The 18,494-nt window shown below is 42.2% G+C and overlaps 2 protein-coding genes and 2 long non-coding RNA genes across 7 annotated transcripts; 2 read left to right on the forward strand and 2 right to left on the reverse strand.

Annotated features, from left to right (window-relative positions):
- The first annotated feature begins 680 nt into the window (after positions 1-680).
- Positions 681-1,004, forward strand: LOC115163979 (uncharacterized). Its single transcript, XR_003869855.1, has 2 exons — positions 681-738; positions 865-1,004. It is a non-coding gene; the product is annotated as an uncharacterized LOC115163979 (long non-coding RNA).
- Positions 695-984, reverse strand: LOC115163978 (uncharacterized). The gene is made up of 2 exons (XR_003869854.1): positions 853-984; positions 695-726 (listed from the first exon to the last, which is right to left on the reverse strand). It is a non-coding gene; the product is annotated as an uncharacterized LOC115163978 (long non-coding RNA).
- Positions 1,005-6,813: 5,809 nt separating the features above from the next.
- Positions 6,814-14,288, forward strand: LOC115163596 (nuclear FMR1 interacting protein 2-like). Of its 4 annotated transcripts, none has more exons than XR_003869778.1 (5): positions 6,815-7,093; positions 8,494-10,214; positions 10,362-10,394; positions 10,513-10,657; positions 13,817-14,288. XR_003869778.1 is itself a non-coding variant. In XM_029715614.1 (5 exons), exons 2-5 carry the CDS (start codon positions 8,558-8,560, stop codon positions 10,575-10,577), a joined length of 1,710 nt encoding a protein of 569 aa, XP_029571474.1. In that variant the 5' UTR covers positions 6,815-7,093; positions 8,494-8,557; the 3' UTR covers positions 10,578-12,703. The 4 variants fall into 4 exon arrangements, 3 of the variants coding, with proteins under 3 accessions (XP_029571473.1, XP_029571474.1, XP_029571472.1); XM_029715614.1 differs by lacking the exon at positions 13,817-14,288 and having other exon boundaries at positions 8,494-9,028; positions 9,074-10,214; positions 10,513-12,703; XM_029715613.1 differs by lacking the exon at positions 13,817-14,288 and having other exon boundaries at positions 6,814-7,122; positions 10,513-12,703.
- Positions 13,361-16,202, reverse strand: LOC115163597 (tripartite motif-containing protein 35-like). Its single transcript, XM_029715615.1, has 4 exons — positions 15,865-16,202; positions 15,523-15,618; positions 14,461-15,338; positions 13,361-14,202 (listed from the first exon to the last, which is right to left on the reverse strand). Exons 1-3 carry the CDS (start codon positions 16,093-16,095, stop codon positions 15,135-15,137), a joined length of 531 nt encoding a protein of 176 aa, XP_029571475.1. The 5' UTR covers positions 16,096-16,202; the 3' UTR covers positions 13,361-14,202; positions 14,461-15,134.
- Between the last annotated feature and the right edge of the window lie 2,292 nt (positions 16,203-18,494).

Genomic DNA, 18,494 nt, shown 5'->3' on the forward strand with positions numbered 1-18,494 from the left:
TGATCGTGATGGTTTGGTGCACTTTCTTACCTTTTTAGTAACTTACATGTTATGCAGGCCACCATAGGAACTACAAATGAGAGGAGGGCGGGGCTTACATTGACTTCCTGGAATGTCAAGGGTTTAAACGAACCAATTAAGAGAGGCAAGGTCCTAGCCCACTTGAAAGCACTCTCGTCTGATATTATATTTTTGCAAGAACCCATCTGAATAACAATTCTCATAACAGACTTAAATGTAAGTGGGGCAAGTGTATCCCTCTAACTTCTCTGCCAAAACGAGAGGCACAGCAATTCTGGTACGGAAAGGAATTCCCTTTCTACATAAAACCACTATTGTGGACAAAGAGGGTCGTTATGTGATCGTAATAGGAGAGATCCACTCTACTTCTGTAACTCTACTAAATATCTATGGGCCAAACATTGATAACCCCTCTTTTTTCAAAAGAGTCCTTGCCCTGATTCCAGATATCTCCCATACTAACCTGGTCATTGGAGGGGACCTTAACTGTGTACTAGACCAATATTTGGATAGATCCTCTACCCGGCGAACCCCTACCTCCTATTCAAGAGAATTCTTGAATACCTACATAAAAAATTCTAACTTATTTTATATATGAAGGATCTCTAACCCTACGGGTAGGGAATACTCCTTTTACTCTCATGTTCACAATGTTTATACTTGAATTGACTACTTTTTGGTTGATGCTAAACTACTCCCCTATACCTGTAATGTGAGGTATCATGATATTATAATCTCTGACCACAGTCCACTCACCTTCTCCTATACCTGTAATGTGAGGTATCATGATATTATAATCTCTGACCACAGTCCACTCAACTTCTCCTATACCTGTAATGTGAGGTATCATGATATTATAATCTCTGACCACAGTCCACTCACCTTCTCCCTGAGATTGGGTGACATCGTACCAAACGAGAGGGTCTGGAGGTTGAATCCTCATCTCCTCACAGAACCAACATTCTGTGAACATCTTAAAGACCTTCTTTGATACCAACGACAACACAGAGACTTCCCCAGCATTGCTGTGGGAAACGCTGAAGGCTTATTTGAGAGGCTGTATCATCTCCTTTCAGACTGCCAGGAGTAGGCAAAACAGAAGAGAATTGGTAGAACTGGAGGGACAAATTCACTTACTGGATAGGGAGAATGCTAGACACCCATCTAGGAAGAAACATAAAAAAATTATGTCTTTAAAATTTAAATACAATCAGATCCTCTGCTAAAATTGCTAAATCTTTTCTCTATGCCAAGCAAAAATATTTTGAGTTTGGTGACAAACCACACAAATTACTCACCAGACAACTTCGAAAGAATGTGAGTGACCGAATGATACAAAGTTAAGTCTGCATCTGGGGAGTTACTCTCTTCCCCCAAAGACATAAATGGCAGATTCTGTCAGTTTTATGAGACTTTATATACATCTAAAGCGGATCCTAACCCCTTAATTATGCAAAACTTTTTGAAGGACTGTAATCTTCCTGCCCTGAACCAGGAAGACTCTAACTTCCTGAATAAGGAAATATCTCTTGAAGAAATTAGAGATACAATAAAATCTCTAAAGAGTGGCAAGACCCCGGGCCCAGATGGATACCCTGGTGAATTCTACAAAACATTCAGCAACATGCCACCCGAGCAGTTGGGAGGGGAATAGGGTGGAATAAGGGGGGTATAAGTGGGGGGGTTACATTGACCCTTTTTTCTTTCTACCTGTCCTTGTTTTGTATGTCTTGTTTTGTAATATTTGTTTTGTGCCCAGAACTCTGGGTCTTTTGGTTAATGTCTGTTCTCTTATGTTTAGATAAGAACTGTAAACTTGTCTTTTATACCTATACATCATTCTTGTGTGCGTGTTCAATAAAAAATATTTGAACGAAAATGTGAGTTGTATTAGTCAATATGGCTATGTAACGTTATTGATCTGTCAGTTTCCCTAGCTAATTCCTTACTTTTCACACTGACACAGTAATAAACAGCTCTAACATTACAGGCTTCACGGTCATGGTGCACAGTAGACTTCTGCATAGGACCAATTTCTTCATCCCTCTCCCACCCGCACCCACTGGCTTTCTGTATGACTCCCACCCACTGGCTTTCTGTCCGACTCCCACCAGCTACCGCAAGAACTGGTACCACTTATCAGATGGTGATAAGTGTCTCAGCAGGGTCAGGCAAGACCAGTCTGTGACAGAGGTGAGGTGATTATTTGCAGATAGAACACTCTAATCCCTTTGTCCAGCAAACACTGGACAAGCCAGATGCTATTTTAACACAGTCTGACAAAACTCCAGTCGATTTACGCTATTGATGACAATCAATGGATACAGATATGTTAGAATGCTCAGTCATGTTCATATAATCTCAGACATAAATAACTGCAGTTTAAGACCATCCATAGAACGTACTAAACTTAGCAAAAAAAGAAACGTCCCTTTTCAGGAGCCTGTCTTTTAAAGATAATTTGTAAAAATCCAAATAACTTCACAGATCTTCATTGTAAACGGTTTAAACACTGTTTCCCATGCTTGTTCAATCAACCATAAACAATTAATGAACATGCACCTGTGGAACGGTCGTTAAGACACTAACAGCTTACAGACGGTAGGCAATTAAGGTCACAGTTATGAAAACTTAGGACACGAAAGAGGCCTTTCTACTGACTCTGAAAAACACCAAAAGAAATCTGTGTGAACGTGCCTTAGGCATGCTGCAAGGAGCCATGAGGACTGCAGATGTGGCCAGGGCAATAAATTGCAATGTCTGTACTGTGAGACACCTAAGACAGCACTACAGGGAGACAGAACGGACAGCTGATCGTCCTCGCAGTGGCAGATCGCGTGTAATAACACCTGCACAGGATCGGTACATCCGAACATCACACCTGCAGGACAGGTACAGGATGACAACAACAACTGCCCGAGTTACACCAGGAACGCACAATCCCTCCATCAGTGCTCAGACTGTCCGCAATAGCTGAGAGAGGCTGGACTGAGGGCTTGTAGGCCTGTTGTAAGGCAGGTCCTCACCAGACATCACCGGCAACAACATCGCCTATGAGCACAAACCCACCGTCGCTGGACCAGACAGGACTGGGAAAAGTGCTCTTCTTTGACGAGTCGCAGTTTTGTCTTGCCAGGGGTGATGTCGGGTTCGCGTTTATCGTCGAAGGAATGAGCGTTACACCGAGTCCTGTACTCTGGAGCGGGATCGATTTGGAGGTGGAGGGTCCGTCATGGTCTGGGGCGGTGTGTCACAGCATCATCGGACTGAGCTTTTTGTCATTGCAGGCAATCTCAACGCTGTGCGTTACAGGGAAGACATCCTCCTCCTTCATGTGGTACCCTTCCTGCAGGCTCATCCTGACATGACCCTCCAGCATGACAATGCCACCAGCCATATTGCTCGTTCTGTTTGTGATTTCCTGCAAGACAGGAATGTCAGGGTTCTGCCATGGCCAGCAAAGAACCCGGATTTCAATCCCATTGAGCACGTCTGGGACCTGTTGGATCAGAGGGTGAGGGCTAGGGCCATTCCCCCCAGAAATGTCCTGGAACTTGTAGGTGCCTTGGTGGAAGAGTTGGGTAACATCTCACAGCAAGAACTGGCAAATCTGGTGCAGTCCATGAGGAGCAGATGCACTGCACTACTTAATGCAGCTGGTGGCCACACCAGATACTGGCTGTTACTTTGATTTTGACCCCGCCTTTGTTCAGGGACACATTATTCAATTTATGTTAGTCACATGTCTGTGGAACTTGTTCAGTTTATGCCTGTTGTTGAATCTTGTTATGTTCTGACAAATATTTACACATGTTACGTTTACTGAAAATAGACACAGTTGACAGTGAGAGGATGTTTCTTTTTTTGCTGAGTTTATATTCCAGTGAAACTGAATATCATTCACTCAGAAATGTTATTATTCTGCTGGAGGTGTAAAGCACAAAAGGGGACATATTTGCATATGTTGTGGTCTTGTGAAGGCTGGCTGAATTCTGGCAAAGAGTAAGTTATTTTATCTCAGTATGTCTACAGATTCTCTCTTCTCCCTGTTTTTCCTTGCTTGGAAATGTTTATACTGGAGAATGTTATCAGAAGAAACTGTGTAACTTAGCATTTATAGTGGCTGATAAATGCATTGCCATTAATTGGAAGGATGGTTATCCTCCCACAATGTATGGAATAAATGTCAAGCTATGTACAGTATCACTAGATTTGTTTTAAGATTAAGGGTATACTGTGCAACTTTCATAAGGTCTGGATGCCTTATATGGAATATAGTACGAGAAAAGGAGTCTGTATTGACATTTCCCAGGTCAGGGGAGATACACTACTGTTCAAAAGTTTGGGGTCACTTAGAAATGTCCTTGTTTTCCATGAAAACATACATGAAATGAGTTGGAAAATGAATAGGAAATATATTCAAGACGTTGCCAGGGTTATAAATAATGATTTTAAATTTAAATAGAAATTGTGTCCTTCAAACTTTTCTTTCGTCAAAGAATCCTCCATTTGCAGCAATTGCAGCCTTGCAGACCTTTGGCATTCTCGTTGTCAATATGTTGAGGTAATCTGAAGAGATTTCACCCCATGCTTCCTGAAGCACCTCCCACAAGTTGAATTGGCTTGATGGGCACTTCTTACGTACCATACGGTCAAGCTGCTCCCACAACAGCTCAATAGGGTTGAGATCCGGCGACTGTGCTGGCCACTCCATTATAGACAGAATACCAGCTGACTGCTTCTTCCCTAAATAGTTCTTGCATAGTTTGGAACTGTGCTTTGGGTCATTGTCCTGTTGTAGGAGGAAATTGGCTCCAATTAAGCGCCGTCCACAGGGTATGGCATGGCATTGCAAAATGGCGTGATAGCCTTCCTTCTTCAAGATCCCTTTTACCCTTTACAAATCTCCCACTTTACAACCACCCCCAGACCATCATATTGCCTCCACCATGGTTGACAGATGGCGTTAAGCACTCCAGCTCTTTACATTTTTTCAGTAACTCACGAATGTTCTTTGTGATCCGAACATCTCAAACTTAGATTTGTCTATCCATAACACTTTTTTCCCCAATCTTCTTCTGTCCAGTGTCTGTGTTCTTTTGCCCATCTTGATCTTTTCTTTTTATTGGCCAGTCTGAGATATGGCTTTTTTTTTTGCAACTCTACCTAGAAGTCCAGCATCCCGGAGCATCCTCTTCACTGTTGACTTTGAGACTGGTGTTTTGCGGGTACTATTTAATGAAGCTGCCAGTTGAGGACTTGTGAGGCGTCTGTTTCTCAAACTAGACACTCTAATGTACTTGTCCTCATGCTCAGTTGTGCATTGGGGCCTCCCACTCCTCTTTCTATTCTGGTTAGAGCCAATTTGTGCTGTTCTGTGAAGAAGAAAGGTCTTTGTTTCTGGCCATTTTGAGCCTGTAATCGAACCCACAAATGCTGATGCTCCAGATACTCAACTAGTCTAATGAAGGCCAGTTGTATTGCTTCCTTAATCAGCACCACAGTTTTCAGCTGTGCTAACAAAAGGGTTTTCTAATGACCAATTAGCCTTTAAAATGATAAACTTGGATTAGCTAACACAATGTGCCATTGGAACACAGGAGTAATGGTTGCTGATAATGGGCCTCTGTACGCCTAGGTAGATATTCCATAAAAAATCTGCCGTTTCCAGCTACAATAGCCATTTACAACATTAACAATGTCTACTCTGTATTTCTGATCAATTTGATGTTATTTTAATGGACAAACAAAATGCTTTTCTTTCATAAACAAGGACATTTCTAAGTGACCCCAAACTTTTTAACAGTAGTGTACCTATTTAGGCAATCCCTAGCTGCTGGGCTGCTCAGTCCTGGTCCTGGGGGTCTGCTGTCCTGTGTGGTGTCACTCTGGCCTTGGCCTAACACACCTGAAACCAATAATGAGTGTTTCACCAAGATCCTAAAGCTGAGTGGGGTGTTTGGGTTGGGGCGCTACAGGGCCATAGACCACTAGGGGCAGGACAGGGTGACCCAGCTATATTGTGTGCAAGTAAAAAGATCTCTACAGTACTATTGGTCATATGATATGAATTATATTTACATTCACATTTTAGTCATTTAGCAGACGCTCTTATCCAGAGCGACTTACAGTAGTGAATGCATACATTTCATACATTTTTCTTTTCTTTTTCGTACTGTTTCTGTGTGTTAATGTGTAGGTGTATGTGTGTTTTCATTAAACGTTTGTTTTCCATACCTTGGGAAGGAACTTGTGTTGTGAGAGAGTTCAGTTATTGACTAAACTGGTGGGGGTCGGGCGTGTCTCGGATTGGCTGGGCGGTCTGGCTGAAATTTGATATATTTATAATATGTCTTGTTGTTCTTTATAATGTTGAAATAAACATGGTTCCAACCCCCATATCACACACTCACAAACTGAAATTATACTAACTGAAATCACACTTGTGTACATTGTACAATCAATGAGTGACTGAGAGAGCATCAACTATTACATGTATTTGTCCGTGTCCACTGTATACATGAATCGCAGCAAACGTTGTTCCTGTTTCAGTCATGTTCGCGTGGGTCAAACAAAAACATCATAATGATTGAATGGCAATAGAGCCTCCCACAATGCAGGCAATGGCTGTAGAATCAAGTTGGTAAAGAGAAACTGTAAAAATGTGCAGTCGACTGCAGTCAAAACTTAATGTTTTTTACAACACAATTTTTGTAAAAAACAATTATGCGCAAGTCGGACAATTGTTAAACCCCATAATGCAACACACTGAAAGGTCACCGACTTGGCAGAAATGATCCGCTTGTACACGCCCAAACGTAGCTCAGAAATGAAGTCATGGGCGTTGATTGGGAATGTTTTGGCTATGTGACTGGCTAGCTAGCTAGTTTAACAGGGGAAGCAGCCTTCGTGGATTTGCATTTCATTTGCACTTCAATGGAGGACCGGACCGGTGGATGGTTATCTGAGGGCTGTTTGAAGCATGTAGACGAGAGTCACCCCGGTCCACCGAACGCATGGGTAGAAAATGATCAACAGCACCAGTACGAGGAAGCGCAGACGGAGAAAACGGGTCAGAATGACCCTCCATAATCTACTACAGTACAGTAGCAACAAACTTTTGAACCGTCACTAGCCAGCTTGCTGCTAGGTGACTAGCTAGCTAACTACACAGCTAGCTATTAAATAAAAAATGAGCTAGCCCGATGGCTAATTAGGGGCTTTTTAGAGAACGTTGTTAGGGAGTGTTTAGTTAGTTAACCGTACCAATCTAGATAACTAAGTTAGTGAACGTTGGCTAGCTAACGACAGTTCGCTGGACATTGACCTTGTGCACCGTCTAATAACCGGACAGCTAACGTTAGTTAGCAGCATTGTAAGCCAGAAATGATTTAAGAAATGTGCCAGCGAACAAGTCCGATGTAATTACTTGATACTAACGTTAGTCAGCTGAGTGTCACTTTTGCTAACGTTAGCCTTTTAGGAATGTAGATAATGCGTTATCTAACGTTATTGCAACACGAACCGGCTTCTCTGGAATGTTCCGCTAACATTTGCTAGATAAGTAACATTGGCTATTATTTTTAGCTAGATACGGTAAACAGTAACTTTTTCCTACGTTTATGTAATTGTAAGAGTTATGGTCTGAGTGTTGACATCAATGGTAAATGTGTTTGATCAGCTGTTTTTCAAGTCTATCGTAGCTAGCTAACAGCTATCGTTATTTTTGGGCCTGTTGCTCTTGTCACTTGATCTTCTCTGGCATCATTGGCACAGCCAGTAGATCCGACCCACTTGCTTACAGCTGTACTATGTCTATGGCCGGACGGCATTCCTGTGTATATTAAGACCCCAAGGAGCCGCTGAAGATATAGCTCAGAAAACGTACCTCAATCCAGGGATGAGAAATGCATTGTACTCAGAATTGTCCCATTATCCCAACTCTTCCACGGAAGATTGAATGACTGCTATAAAAACTAGCAGTCGTTCAATCTTCTTGGTGTAGCAGTTGGAATAATGGGACTTTGGAGTACAAAGCATTTTTCATCCTTGGCTTGAGGTACATTTTCCTAGCCATATCTCCCTCCAGTAGTGTCTTAATATACACAGGAATGCTGTCCGACCTTAGTGCCACTATAAGCAAGATCAGATCTGCTGGCTAGTATTGGCAATGACATGTATCAAGTCATGTGAGCGGGCCTGACTGTCTTTCAAATGTATTCATGTTTTAATGTTTAAAATAAATTAAAACATACTCATTAATTAACACTTTCAATATCAGTTTTTGAATTGTCTGCAGGAAATATGTCAGGGGCATCAGAGTTTAGCCATACAACTTCATTGGATAGCCTGCATTATGGACATAGAAAAAACAGGCGTGTATTCCGTTGGGTGAAGATAGTTTAACAAATCTAGGCCTACCCTATGCAAGTACAGTGTATTTAATTGTATATTTTCTTGTCATGTCATCAGGTAATGGAAAAATAAATGGAAGCCCAGTGGAGAGGGAGAGAGAACACCCCTTCTGTTCCTGTGGATGCCCTTCATTACTCAAGCAGCAGACAACTTGAAACCAAAACCTCCCAGGAAGCTCCTCGCCGCTCACACAAAAGGCAGTAGCAATAGCCATTTTAAGAACAGTATGAACTGCAAAAATGACACGCCTTCAGAGTTGAAAACATGTGATGGCAAGAGCGAGTCCATTGCTTTACCAAATGGCGTTGTGCTCCTCAACCCTGACCTGTATGCTAACGGCTACCCCAGCATGCCTGGACCAGACAGTGGTGGCAGTGGTTCTGAGAGTGGATACATCACTCCCAAGAAACGCTGGGCTCAGCGGAGTGCAATGGCAGAGGAGACTGTGACTGCTCGGCAGGAGAAGGCTGCGCTTCAGACAGTTATGGTCACTAACAAACATGACACGGAGCCTCACACTCCAGAGGCTGCCGATACAGCAGCAGGCTCTCAGTCTCCCACCTCCATCACAGGTGTCCCACCTGTGGCTCAGGCCCCTGTGGCTCAGGCCCCTGTGGCTCAGGCCCCTGTGGCTCAGGCCCCTGTGGCTCAGGCCCCTGTGGTTCAGGTTGGTGAACTACAGTGTAAGAACTCTGACGGCAAGGCTGCTGCAGGCTCTGTTAAAAAGCTGGAAGACAGACTAAGCAAAGCTAAGCTTACCTCCACAAAAAAGGATTCATGGACCCTCTTTAAACCACCCCCTGTCTTTCCTGTGGACAATAGTAGTGCCAAAACAGTGCCCAAGATTAGTTATGCAAGTAAAGTGAAAGAAAATCTAAACAAAGCAGGTGACACCTCACCTCCCCAGTCCCAGGTGCCCACCAGACTCTCCCAAGTCCCCATGTCTGCTGTCAAAACCATCACCTCCCCTAGCTTCACCAATGGACTCCAATCTGGAGAGGGGAATAGCTGCCCCCTCGCTGCGCCACTTTTCACCACTACTGTTTGCACTGGAGCAATGCATGTCTCCCTTCCCCGCAAGTGGGAGAACGAAGCATCCTTGTCCAGCAACGGCGCTAATATGTCAGGCACCCCCTCCCTTACTACCAGAGAACTGAGAAAGCCCAGTCTCCTTGTTTACCCCCTGGTCACTTCAAATATGCAACCAGCCCTCCCCAGCGCCCGCCAAGTGGACTCACCTGCCTCTAAGACAAATCCCAAAGCTCTGGTGGACATTTTCCAGAACCAGTGGGGGCTGTCGTTCATCAACGAGCCCAGTGCAGGGCCTGAGGTGGGGCCGGCAGTGGGGCAGCCAGCCTTGAAAGGCCAGATCGTGGAGATCACCTTTCAGGGAGGCGGCCCTACAGCTTTGCCTCTGCAGGTCTCTGCCACCTCCACTCTGAGACCTGACAACCCCCTCTTCCCAAGAGCTTACAAGCAGGACAAACAAACTATCTCCCAAGTCCATAGCAGTGTTGGGAAATCAGGCCCTCACTTGGTTCCTGGCCCTGATGCTGCCCTGGGAGGCCAAGCCCCTGGCACAGACACTCTGATTGGTGAGGCTGGTAGTAGATGTGCCATAGTTTCCTCTTCTAAGGACCCTGGTGCTGAGATGCCTCTTGCCTCCCCTGCTCATCCTGTGTCTGCTCTGGTGAAGGAGCACAGCCACCACAAGGGTTGTGACCCAAGATCTTGGGGGGCGTTCGATCTAAAAGCTGCTGTTATCTATCACACTAAAGGTAGGTAGCTGTTGCCTCTGATCATTCAAAGTTAAATAATTGTCCTGCTATGGCTGGTCCTTAGAACAGAAAGAGAATGGTGCATGTATAACTACTGTATTATCAATCTCTCACTGTACTAAATACATTGTTTTTATATTTTTACAGAGATTGAATATATTCAGAATTTACAAAAACAAGGTAAGCTTGTAATTCCTGCTGTATGATTGTGGAGAGATTTTCAAGAACCCAAAAAGCCTTATTGGTATAGTATGTCTGAGCTAAGCAAATCTGACGTGTCCTACTTCCCTCCGTCTAGATTCAAAAGGAGTCGTGTTCTATGAGCAGTCCAAGGATGGGCCTGTTCAGTTAAGTCATGACTGAGTGCTACGCCCTCTCCTGGCCACTGCCTCATGAATTGGTTCCCTCTCCTTTCTGAGACTCATGTGCAGGACTAATTTGATGTGAGCAGCTTGTGCTGGGGGGGGGGGGGGGGACACAGTATAGCAGCACCACAGACAGAGACCACACTGAGCCTCTTACAGGGATGCTGTCATTCGGGAGATTACAGGTTGGTTGAACAGTGGGGGAACAAAACTGTTTGACAGGAAACGTGTCAGCAAGAGTGACTCCTACATTTCGCCCTCAATTCCCATGTTCAGAGAGAGGTTTGTTGAGGACATCAAGTGACGTGGGATGCTCAGTCAGTCAGTCAGTCAGTCAGTCAGTCAGTCAGTCAGACAGTCGGACAGTCACCACCTCGGCATTCCCAACCCATCTTTGGAATCACAGGATACTTGAAAGAGATGGCCTCTCCTCTCAGCCTGTCATGGAAGATGAAACATTTTTATTTCTTTAGGAATTCAGAATGTTCACATTTGACCTGTAAGTTATCACAGATTTAAATGGGAAAGGCTTGAACGTTTTAGAATGGTTGCCTTCTAGATGTGTGAACAGTGTGCTGCAAGGTGAAAATAAGTTGAGGTTTTCTGCTTGTATTCTAGGTTAGATGCAAGCAACCAAATATCATGGGGGAGGCTTTTGTAAGCCCCTGCAAAACATATATATTTTTGGGACTTTTGGTTCACATGTTATTTTTCCCTGTTAACAGAATTACACTAATTAGAAATCCCAGGTCATTGGGTGGGTAGATGGATGGAACTTGTTAAAATGAGTATGCATCTGTCTCCCATTGAGGCCAAGGTCTACTGCCTCAAAGTTCTGTTTCAATTCTTTGGGCTCTGTTAATACCGGACTGTTTTGGATGTTTTTCTCAGGATGTGTGGTGGTGGTTACCAGCACTGCAGAGGCTATACTTTTCATTTTTATATTTTCTGTTAATCATCTAGTTTCTAAATCCAGGTTATGCTTAACATGCTACATCTACTTACCATCTCAGTGCTCCAATGAGTGCCCCATATTTGTGTACATTTTCTTTTAACATTTCGTTTTTGAAGTTCTAGGGAGTCTTTCTCATTGGATTTTGCACAGGATTGGCACTTAGGCAGTGACCACTGTTTAGGAACGCTCTAGAGATTCATGCAGAGCAGTATTTTAACCAGAACTATGCAAATGTTCGTGTTACAAATCTGCTATTGACATCAATGCAGGATTTAGCGTAAATTTAGGACAGACGTCTCAAGTCTGTTTCACCTCCAGAGGAGAACTGTTAGTATTTAGTTATTTCTTATTCATAGGGAAAGGAACAGTCCTTTCTGAGACCGTTAGTTGAGGATTTCTCTCTCCCGAGTCCCCATACGTGAATTTAATCAGCCTACATTATGATAACTGATCAGCACTTTAAATGTAGTTATCTATTTTAATTCCAGTCAAATTTAGTAATTAACAAAATGAAATGTCTATTTATCCCAGCCAAGTCTTTGGCCCCTAACAATTACAGCACCTTTTTAAGTAGGACAGTCTGTTTATGATCTAATATAGTTATTGCCAAAAAGTTTTGTCCATGTTAATAATCAACTATGCCAAACTAAGCCAGAGTACGTCTTTGAACATTGTTTGTCTATGCTTGGGTATTAATTTAGTTTAGCTCTTTACTTACTCTTAATTTCACTTCTGGGGATTGTCAGGCTATGATCCGTTTTTGAGAATTATAACTAACTTTTTTTTAGGTTGGTTTCTCAGACTGGGTCATGCTTTTTAGGAGGTCAGTGTTTTTATTGTCAGGGTTAATGTGAAAATATAAAAGTCTGTATTTGACTGATAATGGCTCATTTATGGCATCTTAATTCCTTTAGTTTGTGTCCCTCTAAATCGCAATTCAAATATTAGAAAACAATCTAATAGCTCTGACGTTTGCATTTGGTACTAAAATTATACTACAATACAGTGTATTTAGAAGTTGTGCCATGTTGTCGACTGTTCATGCTGTCATGTATTAAGTTACGTTAATTGTTGCTCACTTTTCTTTTCCTGCTGTAGTTATGCTAAGGATTAACAAAAGTTGTCACAGTTTCTAAATCTATTAAAAATGTGATGATAATTAGCTGAAACTTCCTGTATTCTTGTTATTTAGATGACTTATGGCTGTACACTCAAGTCTATTTACAATAACTGCCCCATAAATGAAATCAGTCCCATTAATTTCCATACATAAGTAGTTGTTTTTCCTCGTCTCAAGATCTGAGGTTTGAATGGATTAAGAGAGACGCACACAAAGCCAGGAAGGTATAGAGCAGGGGTATTCAACTCTTACCAACTCTGGACCTTGGCGTTGAGGTTTAGAGTTGAGTTTGAGTGGTATAGAGTAATACTAGTGGACCTAACAGATTCTAAACATGCTGTGAGTGTTCCACTACAGTGGTTAGACAAGGACGTTTGAGTCATAGCTCAACACCCCCCTTTACCAATGGAATGAGTGTGTCAGTGAGTAGAATGAGGACAGACATCTGAAAATGGAGGTACTACCTCTTTAACCAGTCACTTTAACAGAGACAAGTTCTGTTTTCTCTTGCTGTCGGTGCCTCCTGTTAGATGGGATGTTTGGAGACTAACATGCCTGAAATTGTGAAACGTAGGAGATAGTAAGGGAAACAATTTGTTTTACATTGTATTAATAAAACCTTGTTGACATTTGTATGCAGTTAGACATGCTTTTGGTAAGGAAGTAAAATATTGTTAGTTAATGAATGAAGATCAACATCACAGAATGACCAGACAAAGAGCAAAAATACAGATTTAATATACCATATACAGCATTATCTGACAATAGAAAAACATCCACAGCAATCAAAATGCTTTTACTGGATCAATCAATAAAATATCAACATTGGGCTACATAAAATGAGTGATGTGATACATGAACAATTTGATTGCTTCACCTGTTCATAAGACCAGGGTCAGAATCCATTGAATCATTCTTATAGAGCTGAGTGGGTCTCTCTAAAAGATAGTGGCGACAAGACCAATGAACACCTCTCCAACACTCGGGAGTATGAGTAGAGTGCTAGGAAACAGTGTTGTGGCAGTTATTACATCAGTTTGTGCTGTATTTAACTGTATTGTCACACTGGTCTTCACTGGTAAGATCCTCAAAGTTTTATCATGATGAAATATAGGGTAGACTGTCTTTGTGAAAGTGTGTGTATGTGTGTGTTTTTATCAAGGTCAAAGAATGACAGCTTTCCCTTGGTCCAGTCCAGATGCACTCATCTTTTGGGAAAGTGATCTACTGTGAGGTGATGGAGATGTGGCTTTGGGGACATTTCTAGGTATACACCACAAGTAGTCCAAACACCCCAGGATTCATTTGCCATACCGCTACAATTATTAGGCCTGTTGGCATGCATAGTGGTCACACCTACACCATCCAAATTCTCAATATCCCAGCTGTCTGTTCCAGAGTTAAAACCTTAGGAGCCTAGGACACATCCATCAATCCTCTCTGGGTTGTCAGGAAGCTGTAGTGCTCAATCAGCATCCCTTAAGCTGGTCAAGTCCTCGGACAGAATGAGACATGTGCCTGCAGTATTCGGGTCCAGGATTACAGGAGCTGATGAGAGAATTTAACTTTACCATTTACTCTGGAAATTACCCACAAGTTTAATTGATACTGACATCTAAATATGAGCATTGCAATAGAAAGAATAACATAGTTTTTATTATTATTCAGAACAGTATGGGGGTCACTACTGGATTTCATCTTAATTTGCCTTTTAAACTCCTTTGACTGATACTGTTCTATGACTAAGAACAAGGCGCAGACGAAACCTACTGTTGTTGTTTTTTGTTGTTGCTGTAAAACACTCACTGTAATGAACAATCCCTTGCATCTTCACCCAGACTCTGAACTGCAGGTTGCCCAGGTGTTTGGCCACTTTTATCAGCGCTGCGGAAACCCTCTCTGCATCCAGCAGTGGGTGCTGGGCTCTGGAAGAACATTTAGTGTTCAATACTGCTCTGATGATGGGTTCTGAACCACAGAGAGGAGATACAGGATTAAGATCACTTACCTTTTCACAGAGGCCTTGTAGTTCTGAAGAGGAACAAGAAAGCAGGTGAGATGCAAATCAGTGTGATCAATAAAATAAACAGCAAATAATACTGTAGAGAACGGCAGGGAAGTAAACTCAGGTTACCAGCATCTATGCATTCCTACTTGGTAGGAATTGTAAATTGGCTCATATAGCGAGGATCGCTATATTGCCCCCTCCAAACAGGAAGGAACATGCTTTAACTACTTAACACATTCTGGGCTGTGCATTCCCATTTCTGACACCAATGTGGTGAATGGGGGCGCAGAGAAGTGAACCCGGGTCACTGACATGAAAGGCAAACACCCTACGCATTGCGCCAATAGGGTTAACCCACTTGGTGGGAATTGTAACGTGGCTCATATAGGAAGGATTGCTACAATACTCACAATATACAATATCGACTCATAAGATCAGCTGTTTACCTGCAAGAATGAGAAGTCTTCAACTCTCAGCTGTTGTCGATGGCTTTGATTGTGTCTGAAAGTGATGATATTTTTCTGTTCATCTCTATGATCTTGTTCTTTATCCCCTGACTCTTCCGTACCTCTTCCATCCTCACTGCATCTATCCTGGCCGCCTCTTCCTCTCGCAGAAACTGGTACAGCTTTTTAAACTGCTCCTTAATCTGCCTCTCTGTGTACTGGGCTTGGATCTGGAGACAGTGAGAGGAATATCAAGACATACTCTATCCCCCCACAGCTGACGGCATCCAATCAAAATTGCTTCACCTCAGTCTTCTGTTACAGTATGATGATGATGATCTAGAACCGAGTTGACAACAAACAAACTAGCCAAAATGACTACAATGTTGTTGCATCAATACTCAAATTTCATACCTTGCTATGTTTTGCTGTTTTATCACAGGTGAGTTTGATTTCATTAAGGAGCCTCAGTTTATCTTTTAGGGGGTTCAATACAGTCTTGAGTTTCACCTGAAATTAAACATGGGATTCACAAACTTGTTACTCTATGTGAAATTGCTGTGTAGGAAAGACATTTGGTTAAGAGTAAAAAACAAACAGATTTCACAAGCTGTATCTTAGCACCAACTATTGTAAAGCACCACAAAATAGTGCTACATGTTAAAAATAATCCAAATAGAAACAGCTACTACAAACTACTGCAAGGTATTTTTTTCCCCACTACCTTTTCCCACTACCTTCTCCAAATAATCCTACCTTATGTTCCTGTACAGCTTCCTGTATGGGGATGCAGTCATGCGTTTTATGTTTCCTTGAATCACGACACACCACACAGATGGGCTCTTGATCCTCCATACAGAAGAGCTTGAGCTTCTCACCGTGCAGACTGCAGAGCACCTCAGACCCTTCTGAATCGTTCTGACTCCTTTCCTTTAAGACAGCCTCACACAGGTTCTTTAGAGCCCGGTTACAGAGTGGATTACCCATTGAAAATACTTCCCTACCAACTGGACATTCCTGAAATCCTCTGTCTCCAGAACTCCTGTAGACAGGCTTTACAGAAGCTGTGGCTACATGATAGGAGGACAGGATCACCGAAGATGTTTAAGCACACAGGACAGGAGAGATCATCTTCTGGGGGAGACAATCTGGAGGCCATTTTCTCAGTCACACTCATAATGCCCCACTGTAAGGAATCAGTTAACTTTCACTTTTAAAGACTCACAGTTGTTTGGTAGCAGGCATCTACTATAAGACTATAAACTAAAGGATGTCCTCATCTCCTTCAGTAAGTGATCTGAAAGGTCCTGTGTCATGTACATTGCCCTTTGTTGAACAAAACAGGCAAATAAATAGAGTTCTGTCAAAGAGTGCTGTGTTTACTTCCTGTAAAAATACTTCCTGCATTCTGTGTATAACATGTGTATGAGGGGAGGGGCTTCGCAGCTACACAAACATACGCAAAAGTCTATACATAATATATCATAGCAAAGAAACTGATTTGTTAATGTTTCTTCCTTCAATCATTATGAAGAGGGGCTGACTACCCCCTAAATTGTTAGTGGTAGATGTTGAGGGTCTGTGTGTGAAGGCCTCAAGTTCCTTGTTTATTTCCAAGTTAACCACTGGAGGGCAGTCAATGTTTCACAGAGCTTGTGTTTTGAAGACACACTGCCCTTTACAATGAATAATTTACCCTATAGCGCTTTTTGTGTACAATAACTTAATTCATTCAAATCATCTGGAAAGGAATCTATGAATGAAAATACAACTTTATTTCTCTAGAGCAGATTTTTATTTTTGCATCATGCAATTCTAGCAATTTGATTAGAGATTAGGTTGTTCAGAGGTCACTTGTTTTTATTGTTTTAATTGCAGGATGTCAAATGCATCTATTGTCTCAGGGTTGTCCCATTGTCTCCCTATTACCACCATCAGAGGGACAGAGGGTCTTTACCATGTTTCTGTGTGGGAAGAGGACAAGGAGCCCTTGGCCCTTCAACCTTGACCACTGTGTGTTTGAGGCCATAATGACTACTGTGTGTAATTATGGTGTGAGGCAGGTTAGCATGGGACTTCCAAAGCATCTCCCTACTCTTGTCATGATGAGGGTGGAGGATTTGTGAAAATCTTTATTTCATATTTATTTATGTTATCCTTTTTTCCAAATGGGCAGGTCTGTAATGCATGTAGAAGCAGTGTTAAGGTGTACATCTTGCATTTGAAGAAATCTAAAATATCATACCATTGTCATTCCTCAAACCATTGTCATTACAATAATATTTATACATTATTAATATTTATCATACAGTAGATTCAGCTCTGAACACAGAACTGTCACTAAATGGTTGATTCTATTAATTGTGAACATGAGTATTTGTGAGCCTTAATTGACTCAACTTCTGATAAAATATAACTTGGTTTCTGACTTCCTCAGAGCCTCTAAGCTCAAGGTGTTGTTTGGTGGCCAGTGCCTCTACATATGGATAGGGGCAGAGAGGGTAAGATTCCTGCACCACTACAGGGGTAAACTACAGGACTTGTCTTGTAATCAGATCAGAGCATTTTACTGTAGTCCCGACAAATAAGCTTTTGCCATGGCGTCAGTGAAAGCATAACTTATCACTTATCAGGGTTCTAATATTGTCCTTGAGTGAAAGGCTGCAGGGTTTGAATTGTAGAGCGCTTGCATGAATAATGCTAGACCGTGGGATGTGCAATGCTGGAACATAGCTACTGTAGGCCAGTTTACCTTGAGCGTGGCACTTCACTTACAACAATACACCAGTGGGACGCTAGTGATTTAACTCTCCTTGTGTATTGATGATAGACTCTCGTGTGGAAGATTTGTGTTATTAACAGCTCATATTTCACTCTACTGGAATGCATGGCTTTCTCATTGAAAGCCCAGGCATAGGAGGCCGTCTCTGAAACAGTACACTGTAAAGGTAAATCATTTGTTCAATGTGAAGGCTTTGGCCAGCCAGGTATTACTTTAGTTATTGCATGTAATTAGAAGGTCCTGTCATATTTGGAATGAGGAAAGACTCATTTATCTAATATCTTTCTGATATTTATCATTATCTTTGTTTGTTTCTTTTCTTGGCAGATGGGAATGTTTGCTGCATGTTCTCACCATGGAAATAATCCAACAGAAATACAACAATACAACTCACACAGTGATGACAACTTGGCTCTGTATGTGCACAGACTGATGTGTCATCTAACTTGATGATAGGCAGACAGACAGTTTTAACGGGCACTCATGGCCGAATCCAAACTTCAGATCTGCGAGCGTTACAAATGTTCTCACAAATCTCCCATTGACAGTGCTGGATTGAAGATGACAGGTGATTGATGCTGATGTACTGTAGATACTGCATTTA

This window comes from Salmo trutta, chromosome 26 (assembly GCF_901001165.1).
Source record: "Salmo trutta chromosome 26, fSalTru1.1, whole genome shotgun sequence".
NCBI classification, from domain to species: domain Eukaryota; kingdom Metazoa; phylum Chordata; class Actinopteri; order Salmoniformes; family Salmonidae; genus Salmo; species Salmo trutta.